General features: G+C 49.2%; 1 protein-coding gene across 24 annotated transcripts in view; it reads left to right on the top strand.

Annotated features, from left to right (window-relative positions):
• CACNA1D (calcium voltage-gated channel subunit alpha1 D) overlaps positions 1 to 25,887 on the top strand; it is a 322,004-nt gene that overhangs the window by 288,418 nt on the left and 7,699 nt on the right. For 20 of the 24 annotated variants that reach the window (XM_070577072.1, XM_070577064.1, XM_070577071.1 and 17 more), the window contains 8 exons: positions 609 to 711; positions 2,046 to 2,147; positions 7,376 to 7,506; positions 20,800 to 20,916; positions 21,641 to 22,008; positions 22,712 to 22,738; positions 23,991 to 24,140; positions 25,629 to 25,792. In XM_070577072.1, the coding sequence (XP_070433173.1) occupies positions 609 to 711; positions 2,046 to 2,147; positions 7,376 to 7,506; positions 20,800 to 20,916; positions 21,641 to 22,008; positions 22,712 to 22,738; positions 23,991 to 24,140; positions 25,629 to 25,792 (1,162 nt within the window). The remainder of the gene's footprint in view (positions 1 to 608; positions 712 to 2,045; positions 2,148 to 7,375; positions 7,507 to 20,799; positions 20,917 to 21,640; positions 22,009 to 22,711; positions 22,739 to 23,990; positions 24,141 to 25,628; positions 25,793 to 25,887) is intronic. The other 4 variants (XM_070577063.1, XM_070577062.1, XM_070577051.1 and 1 more) reach the window with 1 other exon arrangement.

Below are 25,887 nucleotides of genomic sequence, written 5' to 3'. Positions count from 1 at the left end.
TAACGGGGCCCAGAGAGGGGAGGGTGTCACTAACCCACATCCTCTCCGACTCTCAGTGCTGTGTTAGAGGGGCCAGGAGAGGGAAGGGATCCTAGTCTGGAAGACCAAACACTTGGAGAAACCACGTGGACTCATACAAAACACTAAACAATGGTCTCACCGGGACAGGGTCCTTGAAAGACGCTCTCTTTGTTAGCAATGATGACAGACCCTCAGGGTTTGAGAACCTAAGTCCCAGGCCCTGTGCCTGGCTTGTTGTATCTGGCACATCATTTTACCCTCACAGCAGCCTTAAGGATGTGCCCCCAAGACACAGAGCTGGTTAATGAGAAAGAGAGAAGAATGCTGCAACAGCAAGGTGATGGAGCAATTAAGTTACAAAAACAAAACCCGCCTTCTGAGTGCCAGCATTTGTGTCTCGTGACTAATGCTTTAATCTTGGTCATCTCAGAGCAGTGCAGATGGTAGGTGCTCCCCAAATAGCTGTTGTATTGAATTGAGGGTTGACTAGGAAAGAGGTGAGGGATAAACAGAATAAACATCAAGAAGGGATACAGCTGTCATCAGTCATTCGCATCCTATTAAGAAATTTTTCTTTCTGTTTACAGAGACTTGTTGCCATGAACATGCCTCTGAACAGTGACGGGACAGTCATGTTCAATGCAACCCTCTTTGCTCTGGTTCGAACAGCTCTTAAAATCAAGACCGAAGGTGAGCATTTCCTAGAAGCAGCACAGGTGGTAGAAGAGGGAGGAGATGCCCCCTTCCACCTTGCCTCCTCGCATCTGGGCCTTTTCCTGTCAAAGGAGAGGCCCTGGGACAGGAGGCCGGGAGTATAATGGGAACGAGGGCCAGCTGGCTGTCCCTGACTGCCTCATTCCTACTTTCCTTCCCTTATGCTTCACTTTGTCCCAGAAAGTTTTGAGGTGACTCATGCCACTGCTGATTGCAGAGCGGGAGGAACAGGTGGGAGACCAGGGCAGAGGCAGAAGCATCACAGATGAGTTCGTCCAGCTGTCCCTTGCTGCTTCTGTGACCTGCAGGGAGCAGTAGTTTCTTTCTCTATTAAAAGGAAATAAATACTCCTGCGTTGGGGGAGGTCCTGAGGATGGGATGAGGTGATGTCTGCAGGACCCTCTCTGTAGTGCTAGCACGTCGTTGGCACTTGGGAAATACTATCAGGACCAGCATCTTCACAGCTGAGACCAAACCAGAGTGGTTCTCTTGGCCCTGTTCAGCCCTGGTGGAACAAGCCCTGGAGTGTGGCCATGGGGTTGGCTGGGTGGCGACTATAGAGGTGGGATGGAAAGCAGATGGCAGCAGGTCGAGGAGTGACCAGGAGCTGAGGAAGTGGAGACTGGGAGGGAGCCAATTCTGTGACGCACTTGGTGGAGGAGAGGGAAGAGGGGCCAGCATGGATGTGTGTGGAGTCAGTGGACAGCTGTTCTCTTGCATCCCCAGAGGTCAGGGTGGATCTATCCAGCAAAACAAGCCTCTACAAGCTAACATGTACTCCTTGCAATGTGCAGAAGGCAGGATGGTCTTGCATACTGCCATGTTAGTTGAGGAGACAAGTATCAGCTCATATAATAAGAGACCAAGATTATGTGGCACTGACAAGTACACGCAGTAGGAATTGAGAGAGTCTTACTTGGGTAAAATTTAGTCTGGATTGTCAAGGACGGAGGCAGGATTTGGAACAGCCAGTGAAGGAGCAGAAGGCATTCTAGGCTGGGAGCTGTGGGAAAGGAGTAGGTCTTGGCTGTGGGAAGGTAGGACAGGACCAGATTGAATTGGGCCTTGAATTCCAAAGTAAAACATGATGGTCCCCACCGTGGAATGACTGCCCATTGGCAGGCTTGATAACTGTCTGCTAAATATAGGAAATGTGCGTGCCCCTGACTCGGGAGAGCCTCGTGGGAGGGGAGCCCCATCCGAGGGCCATCTCTAATCCAGCTCAGGCTGGGAGGGAAGTAGCCATGGTGAGAAAGGTTTTGCTGGGTGAAGAAGCAGGGCTTGTTTTCACCTCTTGCTTTTTAATTCAGGGAACCTGGAACAAGCTAATGAGGAACTCCGAGCTGTAATAAAGAAAATCTGGAAGAAAACCAGCATGAAACTACTTGACCAAGTTGTCCCTCCAGCTGGTGGTCAGTGTAATCTATTTCCTAAGTAGTTCTTGGCCAACACATTGGTTTCAGTGATAGTGTCTCCAGCAAGCCCAGTGTTTGCAGGATGCTTTCCATATCAGCTAGAGCATTAAGGCCAACAGCTAAAGAAGGCCCTCTGGCCATTTATGTGATTATTTGGGTGATCAGAAGACCATTCCAGACAAAGGAGAGGCTTCAGTGGGAAGCAAGCCAAGACCCAGATGGCAAGGTGTTCTCTTGTTGGTGGAGGAATTAATGTTAGAGAACAAGTTTGCTGCTTCAAAATGAAAAGCCTGGATTTTTTTGTCCAAAATGAAATATTTAAAACTAGTTTCCATTTATCCCTTAACATATTGTTGAAAACTTCTCACAAAAAATAGCTTTCAGAAAATGGTATTTTCGAAATGTTCTTGTCAAGACTGAATTTACTACCGTAATTACCAAAAATGTCCCTTAATTAGAATTTCAAGTAGAGACAGAACTAACAGGCATGCTTATTTGTTTTTGTTATTTATCGTAAAATAACTGACTAAACTTTTTTCACATTTATATATATATAACACGTGTATATATATATATATATATATAATATATATACTGTTTTTCCATTTTCATTTAAGAACACATGGACCTAGAAGTTGAGATGGTTGTATTTGGACTGTTTTCTTTTCAAGTTTTAAAGATGCAGGACCCGTTTCCTCAGTGCCCCCACACCAGCCTTCCAGTCATCCTTGGCCCTGGGCGCATTATCAGCCTTTGGTGTCTTTTGTAACCAACCAAGCTTTTGTAGTATCGCTGCCCCTGCAGCATTGAAGACTGGTCTGGCTCAGGTCTGGCAGCCGCCTCTGAAACCCTGGGCCAGGACGATGGCCATGGCCTCTCCCTCTGAGAAGGTGACAACCTCTGGCTCTTGGGCCCCAGAGAGCAGCATGCTGGCCAGCTCTGCTTCTCAGCATGAAGCAAGAAGCAGTATGAGCTTTTGTCGTTGGAGGGAGCCACCCAGAGCTGGCACGGCCACCAGCTCAAAGCTGAGAAAGATGCCCCACAAAACAATAATAAAGGGAGAGCAAAAAAACCCAAAAACAAACCAAAAAATCCCTAAAAATCCAAAAAAACAGAACTCCCACCTTTAGAAGCCTGGCTCTCCACAGGAGAACTGATCCTGCACATTTAAAACATATCTTTGGTCTTCGTTCTTTTCTTTTAGCTGCACACCCAAGTGCTCGCATGGCTTAGATCAATTGCTTTTGTAAATTGTTGTAACAATGTGCTTAAGCTTTTTCTGCAGCCTCCATTCCTTTCAACTCTTAGTCTTTCAGAATATTCTGAAGCAATTCTGTTTTAGGGTGGTGGCATGGAATCAGAGTTATCTCTTGCCTACTGTATTCCCCAATGATGTTTCTCGAAATACAGATGCATGCTTCAGAATAGCGGCTGCGCCTGTCTGAGTAAACCTTCCTCCCACGGTCCGGAGCCCTGTGCCTCCCGGCTCCATCTCGCGTCTCTCTTGAAACGCCACCTTCATTACCAACCAGTCTCTCTCACACATCAGTGCCCATCCTGGCGAGACTCACTTGGACAGTGCCATTCCCATTATCGTGGAACTTCCTTTCTTTTCATTTTACCAGAAAAAAGTCTAGAATTTGGCTCATCTAAGCTCCCTTCCTTTAAAAAACTGATCAACTTTTAGCTCTGCTAGACTTCTAATAAAGGCTAAATAGTCTTCTGCTTTCATGGCCCAATAATGGGCCCTGGCCTTTTCTCTGTATTTCTTAAAATGGATTGGGGTTAGGATGACTAGTGTTAATCTATTCCAAAATGGCACAAGAGGCACTGTGAAACCCAAGAAGAATGAATGGGGCCTTGGCAGGAGACAGAATGCTCCAGAAGTTCCGTGTCCCTGTTTATGTGCCTAGGGCAGCGCTTATCCAGGTTGAATCTCAAGTAAGTCCTGTTGCGGCTGAAGAAGTTCAAAAGGCAGTGACTTTTAGGCTGCCGTGAGCAGACTGGTTGAGTGGCTGGGCAGGGTTTTAGTATGTGCATTCACCACTTGTGTCTTTGTTTTTCCTCTTTTACTTTCCGGTAGACCAGCGGTTCTCAGCCTCGCTCACATCGTGGCACCCTTAGAAAATGGGAATATTTGCACAGCCCTCTTGGCAGGCAGATGGGCAGCTCCCCAAGGCTGGGGGGCTCTGTGTTCCCCACACTGTAACCTGGTCAGAGAGCAGCAGACGGAGCCTGGCCAGCTGCTCCCCGTGCCTGGACTGGCTGATGTCAGGTGCTTAGGGAGCACCTGCTGACAGAGCAGAGTAGGTGCTGTCTTAGGAGGCTTTGCTGGCTCGAGTGTGATGTGAGGTGCCCCCAAGATAATTATAAGTTTGATGAATGAGCCCTGGAATAGGAATATGGAACTTTCTTTCTGACTCTCAGTGGTTCAGGAGCCTTTGGCTGCGGGGACAGCCTGTCCGCGCTCTCCATCATGAGGGCTGAGCTGTCTCATTTCCCATCTCTGGATCTCACTCATGTTCTCACCTCCACTCTTCAGTCCTCTCCTGCCGTTCATGAATCTTGCCCCTTCCTTTACAAGTCCCCCTTCTCCCAGATGCTCTCCTTGCCTTTAGGCCTTTGCTCCTTGACCTGGATCTTTGGCTTCTTTTCCCTGAAGAACCCACAGAGCTGACACCATCTCTTTCTCACCAGTCCTAAGCTCACATGGCCTCACTGCATTCATTCCTTCTCTTCCTTCCTTTTCTATTCTGCTGTGGCTTTGGCTTTTCCTCTTCTTAAGAACTCTTCCTGGGCCCAGTCTCGATTAGCTCAGCGTCTCAGTGGAGAAGACCAGGTGAAGCTGGAATCCCTCCCTGGGTGAATGTGTCTGTGCTCTGGAGTCACTCCTCAGGGAGAAACATGGTGGGCCGTCTGCACTGGGTATACTGCCGCCCCAGGTTCCGGGCCTGGAAAAGCCAAGACCCTCCTGCAGAAGCCTCCTCCGCCCCTCCCGGCCAGCACAGTGCAGGCAGAAGGGAGATAAAGGTTAGGCTACTGTTTGCTGGAAGCATCCCAGTGTGGAGTGAGGTGGCCCTCTGTAGTCAGAGCCAGTGGTTTTTCTGGGAGCCCACAGAGAAGACTTGAAACCCTGGATTGCAGAGGCCAGCTGTGGCACAGCAGGCAGAGAATCCCCCTGGGGCCCCAGGATTCTTTGCTCCGTCAGCAGTTGGTCCATCTCCTGTGCACAGCCCAGTAGAGAGAGAGACTTGTACTCTGGGAGGGGCAGCCCCAAAGAAGCGGATGGTCCATGTGGCCACAGCTGGGCCGTCTCTCAGGGAGGTGTTGCAGAAGAGGAGGAGGAGAGCCCAGATTCAGGGGGCTCACATCCCAACTCAGCTGGCCTGGGGGAGGTCACTTAACCTCTCTCCGCCTGTCAGAGGAGGTGGGCGGATCTACCATCTCAGACTTGTTGTGAAGAGGCCATAAGACCACATGGAACTCCTCTGACACAGGGCCTGGCACCTGTGATGCCCAGTAGTAGGGGTAGTGGAACTACCAGGGTTCCACATGCACCCTGGGCAAGATGGGGAGTGGCTTGAGAGCAGAGCAGGGGTGAAGTGCCAGGCCCTGAACAGTCTCCGTTCACCCCTTGCCTCCTTGCCTGTGGACAATGCATTGTTAGACCGTTAGACCAGCCTGAGACTGATGAGGGACCATGGTTTCGCATGTTGTACGAAGCCTTAGGTTCACTTTGTGGCCCCTACACCACTCTAGGACTTGCCCAGCCTGGGTTTAGAAGGAATGTAACATACCTCTCGAGGCCGACACCCTAAGACATCTTCCCTCATAGTAACACTGAGCAGCTTCTGACAAGGAAGTTTGGAGAGGCAGCCCAGCAGTGTCCAGATTGACCAGTGTCCAGAGTGACCTCCCAGCGGTCACAAAACGAACCCCACGCATGGTGCGTTAGTGAATATGGTGGCTCCTAGTGTCCCCAACCTGTCATGCTCTACAGTGCATTTCAGTGGGTGCCACTGTGGGCAGATTGTAAAATAACAGTGACTCTGATGGCTCACAGTCATTCAGCCCCTGCCTGGCACTTAGGATCATGCAGGGAAGGGGCTGAGCGCTTTACACCTCTTCTCTGTACTCCTCACAGCTCCTCTAAGAGGCGTAGCCCCGTTTGCACATGAGAACACAAACCCAGAGGGGTTGAACCTCTTGCCCCAAATCGCACATAACTCTCGCAAGGGCAGCCTGGCCAAAAGTTTAGCCATGCTAAATCCTGAGGGCCAGGAGCCATTCCTCCTCCCAGCCTCTGCCAGTCATGGTCAGCAGTGCCCAGCCCCGGTGCGGCCCCACTTGGGTGGGCTGCTAAGGGGCTCTTAAGCTTTCCGCTCAGGAGCCCTTAGCACACAGCAGATCTGGTGGCGAGCACCCCTGGGAGAGCAGGGCTTGTGGAGTCCCCTGGGGTGCAATTCCACTGCCAAGATGGTTTACCACGAGACAGCCAGAGCCCTTATTCTGCCTCATGCATCACCTATAAGATGCCCAGCAGAGTTCCAATTCCCCAGCAATACTGTTGGGTTGTTTCTGAATAAAGCAGAAGTGTCAGCTCAACTTTGAGGTTAGTTGGAGCTGTCGCTTGCTGTGCCGAAAACAAGCAGTTCTGAATTACAAACCAAGAAATGGTACATGGAGGCTATTGGCAGAGAACCAAGGGAGCACATGAAAAATCTGGGTTTGCAGTCTCTTTTCTGAACCTTCCTCTTCTTCCGAGCTTGTCTGTCACCTTTCTGAGGTCTCTCTGTCTATCTCGAGGCATCAGGATTTGGATGGTTAATTGCCCTTGGTGTTCATGGTAATTACACATGCAAATCCCTATGCGCGGGGTGAAAATATGACCCATCTAGCCTTTTTTGTTTTGTAATTTTTATTTTAAGTAAATAACCAAGACAGCACTTCATAGTGTTACTAATACGCTGCTCTGTTAAACTCATGACAAATATATTATTTTCTGCAATTTTGAGTATCAGTTCATTTAACTGACTCTAATTTTGAGCCTTAACTGCTTTGCAAAACCTTGCTTTTTGCTAGACTTAGTCTCCTGTGTTGTAAGCTGAGAGCTCGGTGCCTTCTGCACCGTCTTGCTCCACCCCTGCCCCCAGCCAGAAGCCAGGGTTTAGGCTCTTGGTGCAAATGTGCTGATCGGGAGAGCTCTGTCTGGTCTCTCCGTTTAGATGATGAGGTAACCGTGGGGAAGTTCTATGCCACTTTCCTGATACAGGACTACTTTAGGAAATTCAAGAAACGGAAAGAACAAGGACTGGTGGGAAAGTACCCTGCGAAGAACACCACAATTGCCCTACAGGTGAATTGTTGTTTCATTTTTTTTCTCTTTTCACTAACGATTTTACAAGCTTATTTGAAATACTAGAGAGCTGCCTATTCATGGTTGAGCAGTACTACAAGGATTTTGTTTAACTGAGATACTGCACACTCCCCAAAATGTGGACTAGCCATTTCTGGGCCACGAGGTAAGTGCCTCCCTCTCCGGCTTTCTCCGTGGTGCCCCGCGTCCCCTGTGGCCCTGGGGCTGGGCCCCTAGGACAGCGGCAGAGGCACCTCCCTGGCGGGAGGGGAGCGAGCGCTGCCCCTGCACCCTGTCTCCTCCAGGCTTCTCCAAAGGCAGTGTCCTCCGAGCAGGCCCCCACCCTCCCCCAGCCCTGGACTTGGGCCCTTGCTGCCCAGAAACAGCTTTCCATCTGAACGCAAGTGCTTTGTTTTGTTTCTGTTTGTTTCTTACCCCACTGCTTGTTGGTTTTCGGTCCATTTCAGAAACATCCATCACCTCCTAGTGTATGCGTGTGTGTGTATATGTGCGGTGTGCCTGTCTCTCTGTGCGTTGTCTCCTGATGGCCTTGAGGCTTGCTGTGCAAATGCTGCTCTCTCACACCCGGGCCGGCCTCTGGTCTCTACCCCTATGCCAGCCCTGGCCCCGCCCCAGGCCCTGGAGTGTGGATGTGGCTTTCAGGAATCTCTAGTTCCAACCAGGGTCCATGCATTTGAGGGTACAGAATCGTAGGTAAGCCCAAAGCTCCTATGGGAAAGAGGCGGGTCAGGGGCAAGGAAGTCACAGTGGAGACCTGCAGGAAAAGGAGCAGGAAGTCTGTGAGTGCTGGGGATGGAGAAAGCAGGGTGAAGGGAGAACAAGAAAAAGAGTAAGAACAGGAAAAAGGGAACTGCAGAGGTTGGCAAGCTGTCAGAAACAACTGTTCAAGTTAATCGAAAGCCCTGTCATCTCCGCTACCTGGAATGCTTGAAGTCTACCATGAATGAGATAAAGAATTTTTCCTTTTTAATTGATTTACTCTAAAATTACATTTGTATCCCTGGTATCACCACTCGTCTTAAATTGGACCTTGTAGGTATTGGTAAGGTTCAATGTGGAATAGTCCTTCATTTTTTTTCTGGGAAAAATGCCCAGCACTGTTCTGTGTTCAAAGTGATGGTGACTACCACAGTGAAGCCTTGTCTGTGGTCTCGCTGAGAGAGAGAGTGTGAAAATGAATGACAGCGACTGACTGAATGGAGCAGTGTGGGGTGCGTATGCATACGGCGGCTTAGTAGATGACCTTGTGTGACAGTGACCTACTGATTCCTGAGGAGACCTCTGCTCTGCCCAGATGGCTGCAGGGCCGGGGGAAGGGTGGATGCCGAATCCGACGGAAGACAATTTCCTATCTTTCTTTCTCTGATCGCATCTCAAGGGAGCTCAGTGAATCCCAGGCTCAGCCGCAAAGCTAACCGCTGGCTCCGGTTGTGGAATTTGAGTTAAAGCTCTTTCACCTCTGGCAGATCTAGTCAGTAAAAGTGACCGTGCTGCTTCTGATCACAGCTCACAAATAGCCTTAGAGAGACAAAGCAAACTGAAAAGATGTGTTTGCAAGTTTGAGCAGGACACTGGGCCCTACATGCTTGAAGGCAGCGTCGCCAAGTTGGGTGCGAGGAAAGGGAGCGACTAACGTGTTTCTGAAGGATCTTCCCTGAGGGAACCCTGGGCCTGGACGATAGGCTGGCCAGACTTCCGAGTGCCATGGTGCCTTCTACTTGTAGGGACTGCTTGCTGTTCTCCGATTCCAGGTGGTGGGCTGATGGAACTTGATGACTTTTCTGGAGGGGAAACATACTCTTTCGTGGATGGCTCTGTCAGAATTTACAGTAACAAGTTCGCTCTGTGCTGTGAGACCCTTCTGTTGTCTGTGGAAGACATGTATGATGACCACCTGGCTACAGAGTTACACCTTTTGTGAATCCCCAAGATGTCCCAATTAGATGGCTTCAGTGCTTGCTCTGGTGGCTGGATATAGTGTTTTGATGTTTGAAATCTGAAAACCTACACGTAGCTAAGTAATTAATTGCCACGTTTCATGGATGGGCTTCACTGAGTCTTTAAGTTGAAGATTCAAATGATGCTAAAGCTGCATTTATAAGTCGTAGGTTAAAAGACTCTATCATATTGTGTTACAATAACGTTGAGTTTTTTTCCTCCTAAGCATTTTTAATTTTGTGGTTTATAGAAAGAGTTTCATTTCCTTGGTGAAATTCAAACATTTCCAGTTAGATGATAATATCAGCACGTTTTCACATGGTTCCATTGGGAGTTGAGGCTCTGTCTATGATTTATGTTGAGTACACAGCCCAGAAAATTAAGTTGTGTTCATAATCTTGACAGATAAATTCTAAAAATGCATTTGAATCTGAAGCAAACATTAAAAATAGAAAATTTTTGTCTCCTTGAAGGATAATTCTAATTACATTTTTTGGCTTCCTCTGCTCTAGAAATGACTTTAAATGTGATTTGCCACTCTACATTTAATTAGCACGAGAGGCTCTTCCTTTCTGGATGATGAAATATTACACGACAGTGTAGCAGTTAGGGAAGTGGGGTTGAATGGCAGCGGGAGAAATGTACCAACAGTGTCATGAGGACAAGTACACAGATCCTCAGGGAAGCCCCCAAAGTGGGCGTGGCCTGTTGAGAAGAGGGATGAGTTGCTCCTGCTGGTGCCAGGGGTGCCACACGGCTGGCAGACCAATAGCTCATGGAAAGTGGAGTGTGGGCGTCGCGGTGTGAGCGCAGCAGTCAAGACATGGGCATGTGCGTGCTTGTGCTGCGTAGCGTGCAGTCTGTCTGAACAGGATCGGAACCCGTCCGCATCCTCTGCCCCTCCCCCGTGGAATGGTTTTCAAGGGCACACGGATGGACTCTGGTTTTCAACCCCGTGGGCTCCAGCTGGTCTCCCTCGGTTCAGACCAACTGCAGTGTCCCCTTCTACATGAAGGGAAATGGTTTGAGGAGCTCCGAGATCCGTGTGTGGGTAGGAGCTCGGCACCTGGTGTCCTCTGGCCTCTGTGGTCCGAATGAGTGTGCAGTTTCCATCGATCCATCCATCTTCTCATTAAAGCCAGCTTTCTCTCCAGCCCTCTACAGAGGGAATCGGAGAAGCTGCATCAGGCCCCTTTATTTTTTTCCTCACTCATCCCCTACATGCCATTTCTCTTTAGTTTGACTCAGCATTTGCTCTTCATCCATTGTTGCTGCATCCGAGTGACCTGCAGGTCTCCATGAGGAGCCAATAAATAAAGGAACACAGCTCTGCAGCCATGAGAACTCTCAGTGCCCTTCCCCCCAAAGAGTAATGCCCGTGAGACCTTCCAGATGAAGACGTCCATGCAAGATACAGACATGAATTAGTCCAGTATCTCATGGATCAGAAAAAAAAAAATCCTAAAGTGGGAAAAGTTTTGTTCATTTCTTTTTCTTTCAACATTCATGGATTTCCTTTATGCAAAAGACACTCTGGTGGAAGTGAAGGAGTCCGTCCCCTGTTCGTCCCAGATGGGAGCCTTAATGACAGGAAGACTTTAGAAGGATAGTCTTTTTTTTTTTTTTTTACTTTTTACCTGTTTGGAATTTGAGTTTAAGAAGGAGACCGATATTTTCAACTCATAAAGGATTAGCTTGTCAGGTTTTATAATGTTAAATGCTGTGCCCCAGCTGACAGATGGTGATATAGATGGTCAAGTGGAAAGGGGGGTGGTATACAAGAAGCAAATGGCTCTTGGTCCCTGATGTGGCCTTCTAAGGGAGGCTCGACGTATAAAGACAGAGGAAAATGGAATAACTTGTGGAGTATCAGACACCTGTTATCTAGCCACCTTAGTCTAAAAAGTAGCAGGATTTTTTTCTTTTTTTAAAGCATGCCATCTAAAGCCATAAAAAGGCCTTTTGTTTTTCTTTTTTAATCTAAGAGGAGAACAGATGCTAACAGATGAGATTTCACCGGCTGATTCATTTGTTTCAGATGCTTGAACGGATGCTTTAGAATTTTCTGCCTGAGCTACAGCACCAAGCTCGTTAGTCGGAAGGCGTTTATGGCTAAGGCCTTGAAAGGGAAAAGTCTCAAGTGGGCTTATTTCTACTGAAACAGCATTTCGGGAGAAATGCAGGAAAAAGCAAACCCGAGGCCCCAGGGAGACCCCTTCCAAGCAGAGCACTCCTCCTCCGGAAGGTGGAAGCAGGGCCGCGGCTCAGCTGCCGAGCCGTAGCCTCCTGTCGTGGACACTGCTCACAGTGGCTCTTTTTCATGAAAGGGAACGTGCAAGTCTTAACAGTTTTCCCTTCCAAACAGACTCAGAGAAAGGGAAAGAGTGGGAAAGAGCAAAGGAGGGGGGCAGCCGCCCCACAGAGAAATGAAATGAACACAACTTCCTGATACTGGCCAGTAAAACAAAACAAAACAAAAAATTAAAAAAGTAAAAAGATTAAGCAGACCTGCCTAAGGTGGGCAGCTGACTCCGTTCCAGAGTCCTACATCCCTAGTTTGCCCGAACTCCCAAAGACTGGCAGGCCCCTTGGCGCTGAGCTGACAGAGTTCCTTTTATATGCCAGTCCGTCACGCCCTCCTGACCGTCCGGCTCCTGCTCTCTGCAGTGATCCTGTTCAGAATGCAGTGAGAAGTGGGCAGGACAGGAAGCTCAGATTCACTCATTTAAACTAACACATACACCCGCATGCCAAAACCAATCCAGGCAACACCTCAGGTTCCATCTTAACGTGTCCACGGGAAATACCACCACACTCAAACCTCATCCAACATTGTCCGTCTTTAATTCGTGCTCAAAGCCAGTCTGGGGATGCCTCTTTGAAAGCAGTGTGGTCTAGTTTCAAGGACACTGGGAGTCAGGGAACCTGGGTTCTAGTCCCAGCTCCAGCGTTCACTTGCTGCGTGACCTTGGGCAAGACACTTAACCTCTCTGTGCCTCAGTTTCCCCATCTGTAAAATGGGGGTAATAATGTCGACCTACCTCACAGGGCTGTTGTGAGGAATAGCTAAGTGATTGTAAAGCACTTTGAACGTATAATTGCTTATTATTAAGACTACAACAATAATAATATCATATGCTTGTTTACTACCAGAACTTTAAGAAATTCTTGTTTTTCTTTGATCTCTTTTCTGTTCTGTACTGTAGTTATCCATTGAGAAAGAGAATTCTGCCCTTTTTAAGATATCATGGAAATGCATACAAATGTAAACAGAGGTAATTCTGCAGGTTGTGTTTTCACATCTTACGAACAGTAGATTTTTTCCCAAGAAGTTGCTTCATGAGACCGTCCCATGTGAAATTCTCAGCTGACTCCAAGCAGTGGTTAAGGAGTCAGTACATTGACTGAGCCCAGGATACCCAGAGGAGCCAAGCTGAGTTTTAAAATCAATATTCAAAAGTAACTTTAGTGTCAAAACTTGAAGGTTCTGAAGTGTCTAGAGAAAGGAAGCGTTATTAGCCCCCTTTGCCTGCCCTGGTCTATGCAGACTGGAGGCTGCATGTGCGCGTGCGGGCGAATGAGGTGGGGAGGGCCCACAGAATGTGGGGCAGCCCTGTTCCTGGCTGCACTCATCCAAGACCAGGCAGACGGGGGGAGCAGTGTCACCGGTGGGAAGAGGCATACTAGTGGAGGTCCTACAGGCTCATCCTGTGCATGACTGACACGGTCCCTCCCAGCCTTGAGGGAGGGTGATCTGGTGATGTCTTTTGTGCTGTGACCTTTGCCCTTTGGCCCCAGGGGTTCTCAATACCAAGTGGTCTGGCCTGCCTGGACATAAGTGGGCTCCCTAGCCTCACTATGGAAATGGGCCTGGCCACGGATCATGCTCCCATGTGTGCGGATTGTCTTAAGTCTAAGAACTCACAGTGGGTCTAATGGATTCTCACAGCAGAGTCCATGGGGCCCGAGATCAGGTTTGACTTCTTCACACAGCACCATGGGTGGTGACATGGGGATGGAGTTGACAGCTGGTTATCACACTCTGGTATGGCTGGACCCCATTTGAAGATTTGAGGCATGTCTGTACCTACTAGTTAACAGCTTGGCCCCAATGCCCCAAGTCTCTTCACCCCCTGCCAACATCCCAGCTCCTCTCCAGACCCCTCTGTGATCCAGCAACTGAAGGGCTAATGCCTGGCGAGGCGGGGCCTCTGAGACTCGACTGTGCTCTGCAGGCCTACTTCTGCTCTGATTGGGTAGTGTCTAGGATGTACCAGTTATTAAGTATTTGGTGTATCATCCCTGAAAAGGAAGCTGGCCAACCGTGTAGGCACAGATGAGGGGCTAGTCCACCATCAGACAGATGATCCCTTTTGTCTGTCTCTGACCCACCCTGATGTCGAGTTTATTAAAAGCTGAAGGACAGTATGTGCTCACCCACTGTCTGTGTTGCCCCTGTCTCAGAGGGCCAGTGTGACCAACTGTCTTCTCGATCTGTCTCCATATGCCAAAGCCTCAGCAGAACAGCCCTGAGCAATTCACACGGCTGGTAATTTCCACATGCCTTTCTCCACAGTCCTTCCAAATAAGTAAATACTGGAAAATGGTAACTTTCTAGATGCGACTTAGAGAATGGTTTAAATGAAACAAGAGTCTTGCCCCACGTGGGCCTGGCTGTGTTGCTGAGTAAAGGCACTGGCTATGGTTGGTAGCCAAGACCAGTTCATGAAAGACGCCTGGAAATGGTGGAGGCCACCTCTGGCCTTGCTCAAAGGGGAAACAAGGCTTCCCTGAGACTTCGTTTACAGTCAAACTGCAGGCGCCTCTCTCCTTCCTCCTCAAACCTTGGCAGAAGAGTATGGCTTTAAATGTAGAAAAGTTGTAGGAAATGACTCGAGTTTGTTCTCTCAGAATCTTCACAGACTCACTCAGCAAACTTGGTACCCAACACCGCAGTCCATGGTGCTAAACTCTTAAGCTCCTGGATGGAAGACACGCTGCAGGCCAGTATCCATCAGAGGGAAGCACGTGTAAGATGGGGCATGGGCAAAGGCTCTTCCTAGGTAGCTTACACTCTAGTGTGACCCACTTAAAAACTAAATTAATCCACAGGATTCTGGGGTACTGGATTCTCTGCTCTTTCTGAAAAGTGGGCAGTCTTTCCCCTCTGAGAATAGTAATTCTTATTTTCAAAGTCTTTGAGAAGATAGAATTACTGAAAAGTTAAGGCAAGTTATATTATGTAGGCAAAAGGTCTTAATTATCGTAGTATGTTATTGAATAATACCCACCTAGTACCCTCATTAGCTCAAATGTGTCATGATTGAGTTATCCATGGGAAGGAGCTTGCTAACACTTTCTAACGGTTCCAAGATTGGGTAGGTACCTGTGTGAATCCATTCTCTCTGGCACACCATAGGCCTAAGAGAGGCGGCTGTTTGGGGTAAGAGGAGGGGACACATCATGGCTAAGGCACAGTGAAGGCAATCTGTTCAGAAGTACCACAGGCTAGCCCAGAGAAGCCACAGGAAGGACATTTCTTCCAACGGTGGGGAAAGGTCAGCAGAATCATAGGAATCCTGGATGGATGGAGTGAAGAGTCAGGTGCCTGAGGAAAAGATGATGTTGCCTGTCTGAGGATGGGTTATCAGCAGTTCTCAAACTTTTTGGTCTCAGAACCCGTTTATGCTCTTAAAAATTATTGAGGACCCTTGTGTATCAATATTTACTGCATTAGAAATTAAAACAGAAATTTTTAAAACAGAATATGCAACCACAAAGATGCCAGAGAGATGACATCATCATGGGTCATGTAGCCTTTGGAAAACCCTTCTGCGCTCCCATGAGAGAATGAGAGTGTACAGGCAAAGGACATCATAGTAGTAGTAGTATGCAAATTGCAATGACCTCATGGATCCCTGAAGGTGTCTTAGGGGAGCCCCAAGGTCCCTGGGCCACACTTTGAGAACTGTTGCTCTAGGGGAAGAATCCCAAATCCCCTGTAAGGAAAAGAGTGCTGGAGCCTCTTTATGATCTATCTGGTAAGAGCCTTCTGCATATAGCACTGCCCCTAGCTTGAACCATCCTCTGCCTCCCAGGCCCGTCCCTCATCCCAGTCCCTCACCTGGACACGGAGCTGCCTGTGCCCCGGTGTGTCCAGCCAAGTTCACACTGAGAGATGTTCCCCACATGGCCACATCTCACTGCCTGTGCCCATCTAGAGGAATGCTGGTCTGAACTAGTGTGTGAATAGACACTGTTTTAAAGATCTCAGCTCCTCAGAGTGGCACACCTGAGACAAGGACGTGTGCAGAGCATAGGATCAGTTTTCGTGATACCTTGTGATAATTTGTTTCCACGCTGACTTAGTGATATAAGAGCTCTGCTAAGTTAGTTGAAAGGTTAACCTTGATTGGGTAGCACCCCACGGTCATTTTGGGTCACAGTTGTGAGTGAGTGATGATTGAGAATTGATCCCAGCACTCTTTCCTGTAGACCCAAAGACTTTCTCATGGTGGTTGTTGAAGTGGGGCCAGCATGGCATCATGAGCACCAGAAGCTTGGGGATCAAGAGTCCTGGCCAAGCCTTTGCTAGTTGGGGCAGGTCACTTAACCAAATGGGAATAGTCTGGCCCACCCTCCCTTCCAGGATATAGTGGGATGAAGCATGTGAGATCACGTTGACCAGTACAAAGATGCCATCAGAGAAGAAGTCATGATTTGTGGCATCTGCTGAGCCTAAGTTTTAACTAATACTCTCTTATCAGAAAACTGGCAAGAATTTCTCCAATTCTGGTGTCAAACTACAACCAAGAATCAAGGTGGAATGAAAATAGCTAGCTCTGTCAGATTGTTTGCAGAGAAATATCATAGATTACTTTAGGTAATTTTTTTTAAGTGTTCTTTACTTTTCTGAGTGATGGTAACAAACTCAGTGTGTACAGCTGAGTGCAACCCCAGGGGTACCTTACAGGGTAATGTTACAGCTGACTTTTCAGTGAGGCTCAGAATCACTGTGGATGACTCAGAGTGTTGTGCTCATGATTCTAAACCTTTATATATAACTGAAAGACTGTTCATAATGGACACAAAGGCCACACCATCTCATTTTCCCTAGAGGATAACAATAACAAAAGAAAGGGAGTGCCCACGTGTGATATGTGTGTGCGGAGGAGGCAGGGGACAGCTTGTTAGATGAACAGCTTTATTCCATAAGAATTTAATCTGCAGTCCTTTCTTCTGATGGAGATAGTGTAAAGTTATCCCCTCTGATTGGGTAGGGGCTGACTCCTGCTAACGGGTTAATCAGAACTGCCTTTAACAAGATGACTGTGCAGAGCCAGCCCTGGTGGGTGAAACCTGCCTGTGATGGAGAGCAGGCTCTACCAGACACGGGCTCTTTGGCTGGAGTGTGAAAGCCTGGCCCTCACATCTGAAGATGAATGGCCTGGCTCAGTCCCGACTGGAGACTCAGATCTCTTATCTGCACTGTTACAGTGTAGGTTCAGGAGGGGTTTCCGGGCATTTTACGTGCTTGCTGTGGTGCCAAGAGCTGGCAGACTACTGGTGTGTCTGATGGAGCTAGCTTAGGGAGACAGGCAGCAAAAGCATTTCATATGCACCCAGGTAGGAAAAATGTAACCCTGAAAGTGGGCAAGAGAAAGGAAGGTAAATGAATGTTCATACTTGATGTTAAAATATCTTACTTTTATGCTATTGCTTCAGAAATATTTAGAGAGATTTTATAGTTTGGGTTTTTTTGGTGACTTAACCATTCAATAGAGTAAATATCTATAAAGTTCCAATTAAATGGTGTCTAAAATTTCAAGCAGCAGTCTACAGGCAAAGCGCCAACATTTCTTTTTTTAAAAAAATATTTATGATAACATCTAGCATTTAAAAATCAACAGAAACTAGGCTTGATTCTGTTTAATATTTTATATGATTGGACATCTTAAATCAGTAATGTTTATATTTTATAGCAATTTTGTGTTTATTCGAAACCATAATTCTACTGTGATGTTAATGGAATGACTTTATATGGCTTTAATTGTATTGGTTTAAGTGCTAATGACCACATTTCAAATTAAAATAGTATTTTGCTGATAGAAATAGACACAGATATGAAATATGAAAGAACAGATCATTTTACTGATTGTAAAGTGTTTATTTCCAGGAAAAAAATGTTCTTTTTTAGGGCTGTGAAAAAAAGTAATTTTTTCAAGGATTTAAGATAGTTTTCTGCAATTTTTGGAATTGGAACTTGTGCCTATGGAATTTTTGGAGCAGCCTAAGCTACCTTTTAGCTTGATATGTGTGCTAGAAAAATTCCATTATCATGTTTTGTGATATGTAATAAATTCAGGGTGCTGTGCTTAAGCTTCGTTTCAGTTCAAGTTTGGGAACTTCTGTTTCCCTCATTCCCAACCTTGGAAGACACCCCTACCCGCTGAAGCCCCCACCCCACCCCAGCCTTCCCCCAGTCCCACGAGAAAGAGTAAAGTCAGTCCCTGACTCCTAGGAGGTGTGTTTCTTCCTGTGTGGAGCAAGCAAAATGTCATCATGATTTCCAAACCTCTGCTTTCATGTCTGGGGAGAGGGACATACTCTCTCCTCCTCTGATGTCTCTTTAATAAATATGTTGTCGTTATTTGTCTTTGAAAGTGGCCCCTCGGGTCACCTGTCAACCTTCTCCGTGATTTATGTTGCAAACAAATTCTCTGTCCTGTGTCTGTTCACTGCACTTTCCTAATCTTGTATATCATTGAAGACATGCTGGAGACAGTTTCTGTTTTTATTATGCAATTATGTTATATGTGTATTTCAGTGAAATGTCAACCCGTCAACAGAGGATGATGTTAAAAATTATCCAAATAAATAGTTTTCTATTTCTTTTAATCAGGCCTAGTTCAATCAGTTGAATGACAATGAATAGGATTATCTGTTGTTATTTAAACTCAGGAGTGTGTTCCGGGCCCCTGCTCCCTGTAACGTGGACTAAGGTACATGATTTACCTGGAGGTGTTGACTTAGTGCACGGTCACCTGTGTTTATTTTGTGTCGATGGCAGCAGGTGTCTCAAATCTGGTCTCCTGTTTGGGAGCCTCAGATATGTAACAGCCCTTTCTTCCCAGTGATCCAGAGTCAGATGATGAAACCCTGGCTGGGCTTATCTTCCCTTGATAATGGTGCCCTAAAAAACGCGGAATGAAGGAATTGCGGGCTGCTTCATGCTGCCGGGCTCCACCTTCCTGCACATGCCTGCAGCTCAGCTGTGTAAGAGCTTTCACCCACTTGACATTAGAGTTGCCTTCTTGATGTTTCCATGAGAATGGCAAGTTAGGTCTGCCTCCAAGCCAGATGATTCCCCAGGCTCAGATGTGCTGGACTCAGGGATCCTGAGAGAGGGAAAATATGTTTGCATGTGCGTGTGTGTGTGCATGCATGTGTGAGTTCATGTGTGTGTGTGTGTGTGTGTGTGTGTGTACATGTGTATGTGCATGTGTGTCTGCATCTTATGCCTGTGACCAGAGGAACAGGAAAGTGAGAGGCAGCCTCACTGACCACACCATGAACTCTTCTGGGTTTGGCCCTAGGACGTGTGTGTCTTTCCCCTAGCACACACATTCCTAGCCAGGAACCTTAAAGCTTTGACCCCACGCAGCTCTTTCACCTCTACACTTCATGAAATGGAAGGACCTGCTGCTCCTCTCTTCAACAGTGCTTCAAACCAGACCCAGTCTGGTGTGCCATTTTTCACAGGACCATCTCATAGGCTAGGTGCTACTAAGGACAAGGTCGTCTTCACAAGAGCCTCTTGGGAAGTTCTCATATGACTTTCCATTCTGAAATAACGTTGTCACCCCTGTCATCTGCAGAAAACCAGTCTGAGCATTCCCACACCAGTGGGCCTAGCCCTGCCCAATCTGGCCAGACTGCGGCTACCATCCCATCCCCTCCGCCAGCCCCCAACCCCCGCCACTGCTGGGTGTGTCTGAAGCACAGTCATCATGCTTTGTCTACTGCCCACTGCTGAGGGTTGTGGAGGAAGGACAGGGAAGTGGTCCCCTCCCCTGATGACCCACCACTTGGCCCCGTTCTCCTCTGCAGACCACCCTGATGTTGGAGTATCTGCAGACGGAGCCCTGCACAGCCAGGCTCTCACACATTCTCCAAGCCTTTAGTGGCTCTGAGCTGCAGACAGATTGCCAGCCAACAAGGGGTTTTGCCCTGCTGCAGGACGGGTGACCTTGACCTGGGGGAGGTAGGAAATGCCTCTTTCAGATGCAAGCCTTTTGTGGAAAAGGTTAAGGGAGCTATACTGTCCCTATTAGTATTTAAGTCAGCATGCTATTTTTCTTCAAATTGATGGTCAAAACATCATAATTTTCTCAGAGTCAGCAACTACACCTTCCCCATATATACTCCGTAAGCATCTCGAATGTTTCCCTAGTGAAGCTGGGAACAATGGAAGGGTTTCTTCAGGCCCTGTCCTAATGGAGCGGGGCCCAGGGTGAGGAAGGCCTCTGTGAGGACCTTGGGGAAATGCAGAATGTCTGTGAGGGGCCTGGAGGGGGCACCTGGTGGGTCTCACACCACCTCCAGAGGCTGTTGAGCCCCTTTCAATGTGTTGTGGTCTTCAAGAGGGTGGCCTGACTGTGGGTGCCTTCTCAGCCTGAGCGCAGGCTGTGGGCCAGGGCGCCGCGGACGGACCTGGAGGCTGGCACTGCACAGTAGCCCAGGTCTGTGTGCATGTCGGTCCATCCATCATGGTCCTGAGTGTGCTGGTGGTTGTAGTGTGTGTGTCACCCCCTCGTTCCCATGGCTTCTTAGCAGAACCAGTGGCCCTGATGGCAGCTTGGTCTGCTTGCCCTCTGGCACTTGTACCCAGGCTTCCTCATGCTGGACACAGCCAGCGAGTCCTTGCCACTGTCCCTGTAGAATAGCCAGGCTGTGCTCCTTGCCCTGTCTGGGGCTCCAGGAGGTGGTGCTCTGCAGGCCATCCTTCTATAGACTGGCATTTGGGCCCTTGGCCATGGCAGACCTGAGTACCAGGCCATGTTCCCTGCAAGTGCAGGTATTTGGAAAGGTTACTGGGTTGAGGGCCTCAAACATCCCAGCCGATGCTCATCTTGAACTCCTGAGTGCCCCCTACAACCCTGAGGCTGCAGGGACTCCTTCAGTTCCATTCAAACAAGCGGCCCGTTCCCTGGGCTGTCCTTTGGAGAAACCTTCCCCTCCTACAGCTGAATCAGGCAGGAGCAAAGCCAGGACCCAGGTCAGTCCCAGGGCGCCCGTGTTGTCTAATCTGTTTTGCCGTTTTCATTGATCTAGGCGGGATTAAGGACACTGCATGACATTGGGCCTGAAATCCGGCGTGCTATATCATGCGATTTGCAAGACGATGAGCCCGAAGAAACAAAACGAGAAGAAGAAGAAGATGTATTCAAAGTAATTATTCCACGCCTAGCTACACACTGGCCACCTGGAAATAGTGGGGCAGGACTCCAGTTTGGGCAGTTAATGATCCACAAAAGAGCCTGGAGAATGCAAACGAGCCCCAGGGCCTAGAGGGGCTTGTGGACCATCCCTGCCCCCGGCAGACCCTTCCCGTTCACCAGCACCTCTCCTAGGGCCAGGCCTGCTCCTTCCCTGAGCTTGCTCCTCTGCCCCACAATGGCAGCTTCAGAGGAGCTTGGCCACAGCTACTGGCCGGTGTGGATGACCATCCTGGGTCCTTCTAGCAGCTGCCTGCTGGAACTACCTCCTTCTTCCCTGGGCCAGCTCTTTGATCTGCCAGCCAGCCCTCAATCCCCCAGCTGCCCAGCCCAGGGAGCATGCCTACTCCCAACCTCAACCTCAGCCTCAACGGGGCTGCCAACCGGCCCTGCTGGGTATAAGTCACCTCAACTTGGAGCGACTGGACGAGCACACTCGAATCCCAGCTGAGAGCTTGCTCCCCATCTCAGGAATCGGTAACCTTCCTCATTTCAGGGGGGACCACCTGCCACACAGACACGTTCACCTCGATCATTGAGACACTCAGATTGTTTTACAGAGATCCTATGGAGCTTACCTAGAATTTGTTTTTCATGTAGAAAAAAATTACCTAACATAGCTAGCCTGCATCAAATACTTGTTAAATTACCTGGTGTTGTCTCCCATTATTTTGCAGAGAAATGGTGCCCTGCTTGGAAACCATGTCAATCATGTTAATAGTGATAGGAGAGATTCCCTTCAGCAGACCAATACCACCCACCGTCCCCTGCATGTCCAAAGGCCTTCAATTCCACCTGCAAGTGATACTGAGAAACCGCTGTTTCCTCCAGCAGGAAATTCGGTGTGTCATAACCATCATAACCATAATTCCATAGGAAAGCAAGTTCCCAGCTCAACAAATGCCAATCTCAATAATGCCAATATGTCCAAAGCTGCCCCTGGAAAGCGGCCCAGCATTGGGAACCTTGAGCATGTGTCTGAAAACGGGCATCATTCCTCCCACAAGCATGACCGTGAGCCTCAAAGAAGGTCCAGTATTAAAAGGTAACCTTTAAAATGTGCTTGCATTGGTAACATAGTGTCTGCCCAAGGCAGTTCCTTCTCTGCCGTGCTCTGGCATGTGCAGGAGATTCCCAGGAGGTATTTGCATTAGAACCTGTGAGTGCCACAAGGTCCTGGCCTCTTCGGGCACTGGCCACGTGATGACCCTCAAGGAAGAAGGGCTGCCTGCCATCCTATATCATGCTGTGTGGGATGCTCCTTAAATCAGCAGCAGCTGCTGCAAACTCCACCCTCCCCAATTGTGCTGACATACTTTGGGACAGAGGTTGGCATGCTTTTTCTGTCAAGGGCCAGACAGTAAATATTCAGGCTTCTGGCAGCACACAGCCTCTACTGCAGCTACTCAACTCTGCTGTTGCAGGGAGAAAGCAGCGGAGATAATATGCAAATGCTGCGATACATCCCAATGAGACTTTATTTATGGTCACCGAAATGTGAACTTCCTATAGTCACGTGTGATGAAATATTTTTCTTCCTTTGTTTTTTTCCAGTCCTTTAAGAGTATAAAAACTGTTTGTAGCTTGTGGGCCATACAAAAACAGGTGGCAGCCTGTATGTGGCCTGTGAACCGTAGTTTACTGACCTCTGCTCTAGGAAGTAGCTTGATATCTGCGTTTTAAATGTTGTTGGAAATATTTAACTTTTATCTTCTCCCTCCCTCCTGTGTTATGCTTTTCCTGGATAGAACCCGCTATTATGAAACGTACATTAGGTATGTGCTCGTTGCCTGTGTTCATGTGTCGAATACTGTGTGTTGTAAGTGTGACCAAGTGGCCTCTATGAATGCTGAGATGAGAAATTTCTCTGAGCCAACTAGGATATTAGAGCTCAGGGCTTTGGAGCTAGTTGCTTTGATTTCTAAGCCAAGGAGCTTTCACATCCATATCTGCGTAGATGGTTACCAGCCAAGGGCTGAGAGTCACGCGCCAGTGTGGCCGCTAGCTAGCCGCTGCAGGCCTTGTGACAGTGCGGGGAGAGCCCCCTGTGCACTTCCAGGTGCCCGGCCTGTGAAGCTAAGCTGGGCACCACCTGCTGCTCTCTGTGGTCAAGCCTCTTGTGGGGGCTTCTTCGCAGCATGCCTCCCACCTCCTGCAGACCAGGGACCAGGTCGTTGTCTCCCCTGCAGCCCTCAACACACATGCAGTGTATCCTGCTCCATGTTTGTTGAACTAGGTTGAATGATGGGTGGGCTGGTCATTTTCCTGGGGACGGGGAGGCTAGGTCTCCTCATTTAATTATATCCAGTGAAATCAGGAGCAGCTTGAGCCAGAGGAGGGCGGGCCAGAGAGTGAAGAACTTGGAGGAAATACAGTCCTCTCTTTGGAGAGACATGATGTCCCGGAGCCTGGATGGTTTTCCTGAGCACTGAGGCCAGGACAAGCTGGGTTTCAGGGCAGCATTATGACAGTCCTGGGGCAGGGCAGTCTTTGAAAACTTGGCAGACATTGTCCAGGAGAGTCTCCTCTGGGACACTGAATCCTAGACTCCCGTCACCCTTCCTGGATCGGATGCAGGGGGAAGTCGGTGGCGAGGGAGCCTCTGTGTCCCAGGCTCTTACGTCACACCTGGCTCGGGTAGGAGGCACAGGGATCAGGGCAGACGGCCTCGGAGCCCAATCTTTTCCCCAGGGCTGCCAATCACTGCAGGTCTCTGGGTCTGTTTTCTTGCTCTGTTCCCCACATTCCATCTACTCCTTTGGTTCTGAGGCCTCTGGGCATAGTGGTTTGGCACCAGCATTGTGCAGGGTATACTGAGAGAGAAACCCCCTCCTGGCATGCGCACGTCCACGTCCACACTCACAGCACCATTGCCAGAGGCCTTGAGAATCCAGTCCCGCTTGAGGCGGGCGCACGGGGGAAAAGCCAGGAGCACCTCAGGCAGGGGTGCTGGCCGTGTGCTGAGGCACGACCACAGGAGTTATCTGCCACCTACCCGGGCGCTCAGGTCCTCTCTCCCAACTGCAGGTCCGACTCAGGAGATGAGCAGTTCCCAACTATCTGCCGGGAAGACCCGGAGATACATGGCTACTTCAGGGACGCCCGCTGCTGGGGGGAACAGGAGTATTTCAGTGGCGAGGAGTGCTATGAGGATGACAGCTCACCAACCTGGAGCAGGTGAGGGCGTTGTGGCCGGGCGACCTTGGCAAGCCTCGCCTTCTGCCCCTTGTGTTCTGCCTGCTTCTGAAGTCATGGGCCCCCTGCAGCTGCACTCGGGATGGCCCTGGAAAGCAAAACAGGAGCACAGACGCCAAGCCACAGGGCAAGTCAGAGCAGGAGAAACAGGCCAGAGACAGGCAGAGTGGAGGCCACTCTTTAGACCTGGTCCGTCTTTCCACCAGGGGCCTGTGAGGCTGTTAGTAAGGGCTCCAGAAATGAGAGCTGGGCCTGCCTCATGGCGGGGTACCCCTTTCCAGCAATCCCTGTCTTCCGAGAGGTCCATTTTGTTTCATTAACGCTGAGCACTCTGGGCGGGGGGCCCCGTCTGCATGGCAGCTTGGCCAGCCCACAGCTTGGGTGAGGTCTGAACGAACAGCGCCTATTTCCCACTTCCATCAAGGGGTCTGTCCTGGAGATGAGAGGACAAGAGGTCAGAGTGGCGTCTCTCAGCAGAGGTGCCTACCCAGGCTATTGTCCTGAAGAAAGAATGTTTGAAGTTAAAAGGGGCACTTTGCTTGGGGACACGTAGCCAGCAGTGCAGGGGACAAAGATCACCTGCCACCCTCTTCTCTGTAAACTGCATCTCACCGTGCTCAGCTGGCCCACTGAAATGGACGTGGTACTGCAGTGAGGCCACCTCTGGCATCTGAGCTGTCGGTGGACATTAGCCTTGTATTCCAGGCCAACCACAGCCTGTCCTCCCTCACTCGCACCCTCGCTCTCTACCAGTTCCTTCCATCAGCCTCCCTCAACGGCTGACTTCCGGAACCACTGATTCTGAGCCAAATGGATTCTCAGTTTCCTTCTTAAGGGGCTTTCTCACACCATGTCCACCACTTGGACCCCTTTCCCCATCTCTGCTGGCCTACTAGAGCCTGTTCCAGGGACTTGCTTCTCCTTCCCTGACTGGAACTGAAATGCCCCTCTCCCACAAAGCTCCTGGAACCCACCCTGAGCTCCTCTCTCCCAGCGCTGATCTTCTCCAGCTTGTTTTGGATGTCTGTGTTCGTGTCATATTTGCTAAGCTCCTTAAGTTGGGGGTACCATGCTTCATGCATCTCTGTGTCCCTGGTGCCCAGCCAAGCATCTGGCCAGGGGCAGGCGCTCAGGAGAGGGGTTCTCAAGGAAGAGGTGAGTGGGTGAGAGTCAGGCTTGCAGAGCACCTACAATCACATCTGACCTGGGTCTGAGGCTGCCGAGGGAGGGAGACCACCAGCACCTCACTCGTCGCAGGCCTGCTGTCCTGAACCTTCCTGTGACAGCCTGTGCCCTCCATCTAGCACCTTCTGTGAAGCTGAGGACTGCCTCATTCTCAGCTAGTCCTACTGTATCTAAGGAGGCGGCGGGAGGACTGTAGACGTGGGTCTGTCAGAGGTAAGGGACAGGTCTCATTCACCAGGATCTCACAGGACCCTTACTGTCTCTTTTGGGCTTCTTGACCACCAGGCAAAACTATAGCTACTACAACCGATATCCAGGCAGCAACTTGGACTTCGAGCGGCCTCGAGGCTACCATCACCCCCAAAGCTTCTTGGAGGACGATGACTCACCTGTTTGCTATGATTCCCGGAGATCTCCAAGGAGACGCCTGCTACCTCCCACCCCAACATGTGAGGCCAGGTTTTTTGTTTTGGGTGAAGCTTCCAAAAAACAATGCACCTCTCCTCCCACCCCAGCCTTGGAGAGTGTGACAGATGCGGTCCTG

This window comes from Equus przewalskii, chromosome 15, assembly GCF_037783145.1.
Source record: "Equus przewalskii isolate Varuska chromosome 15, EquPr2, whole genome shotgun sequence".
Classification (NCBI taxonomy): domain Eukaryota; kingdom Metazoa; phylum Chordata; class Mammalia; order Perissodactyla; family Equidae; genus Equus; species Equus przewalskii.
This window is presented reverse-complemented; position numbering and strand designations above follow the sequence as displayed.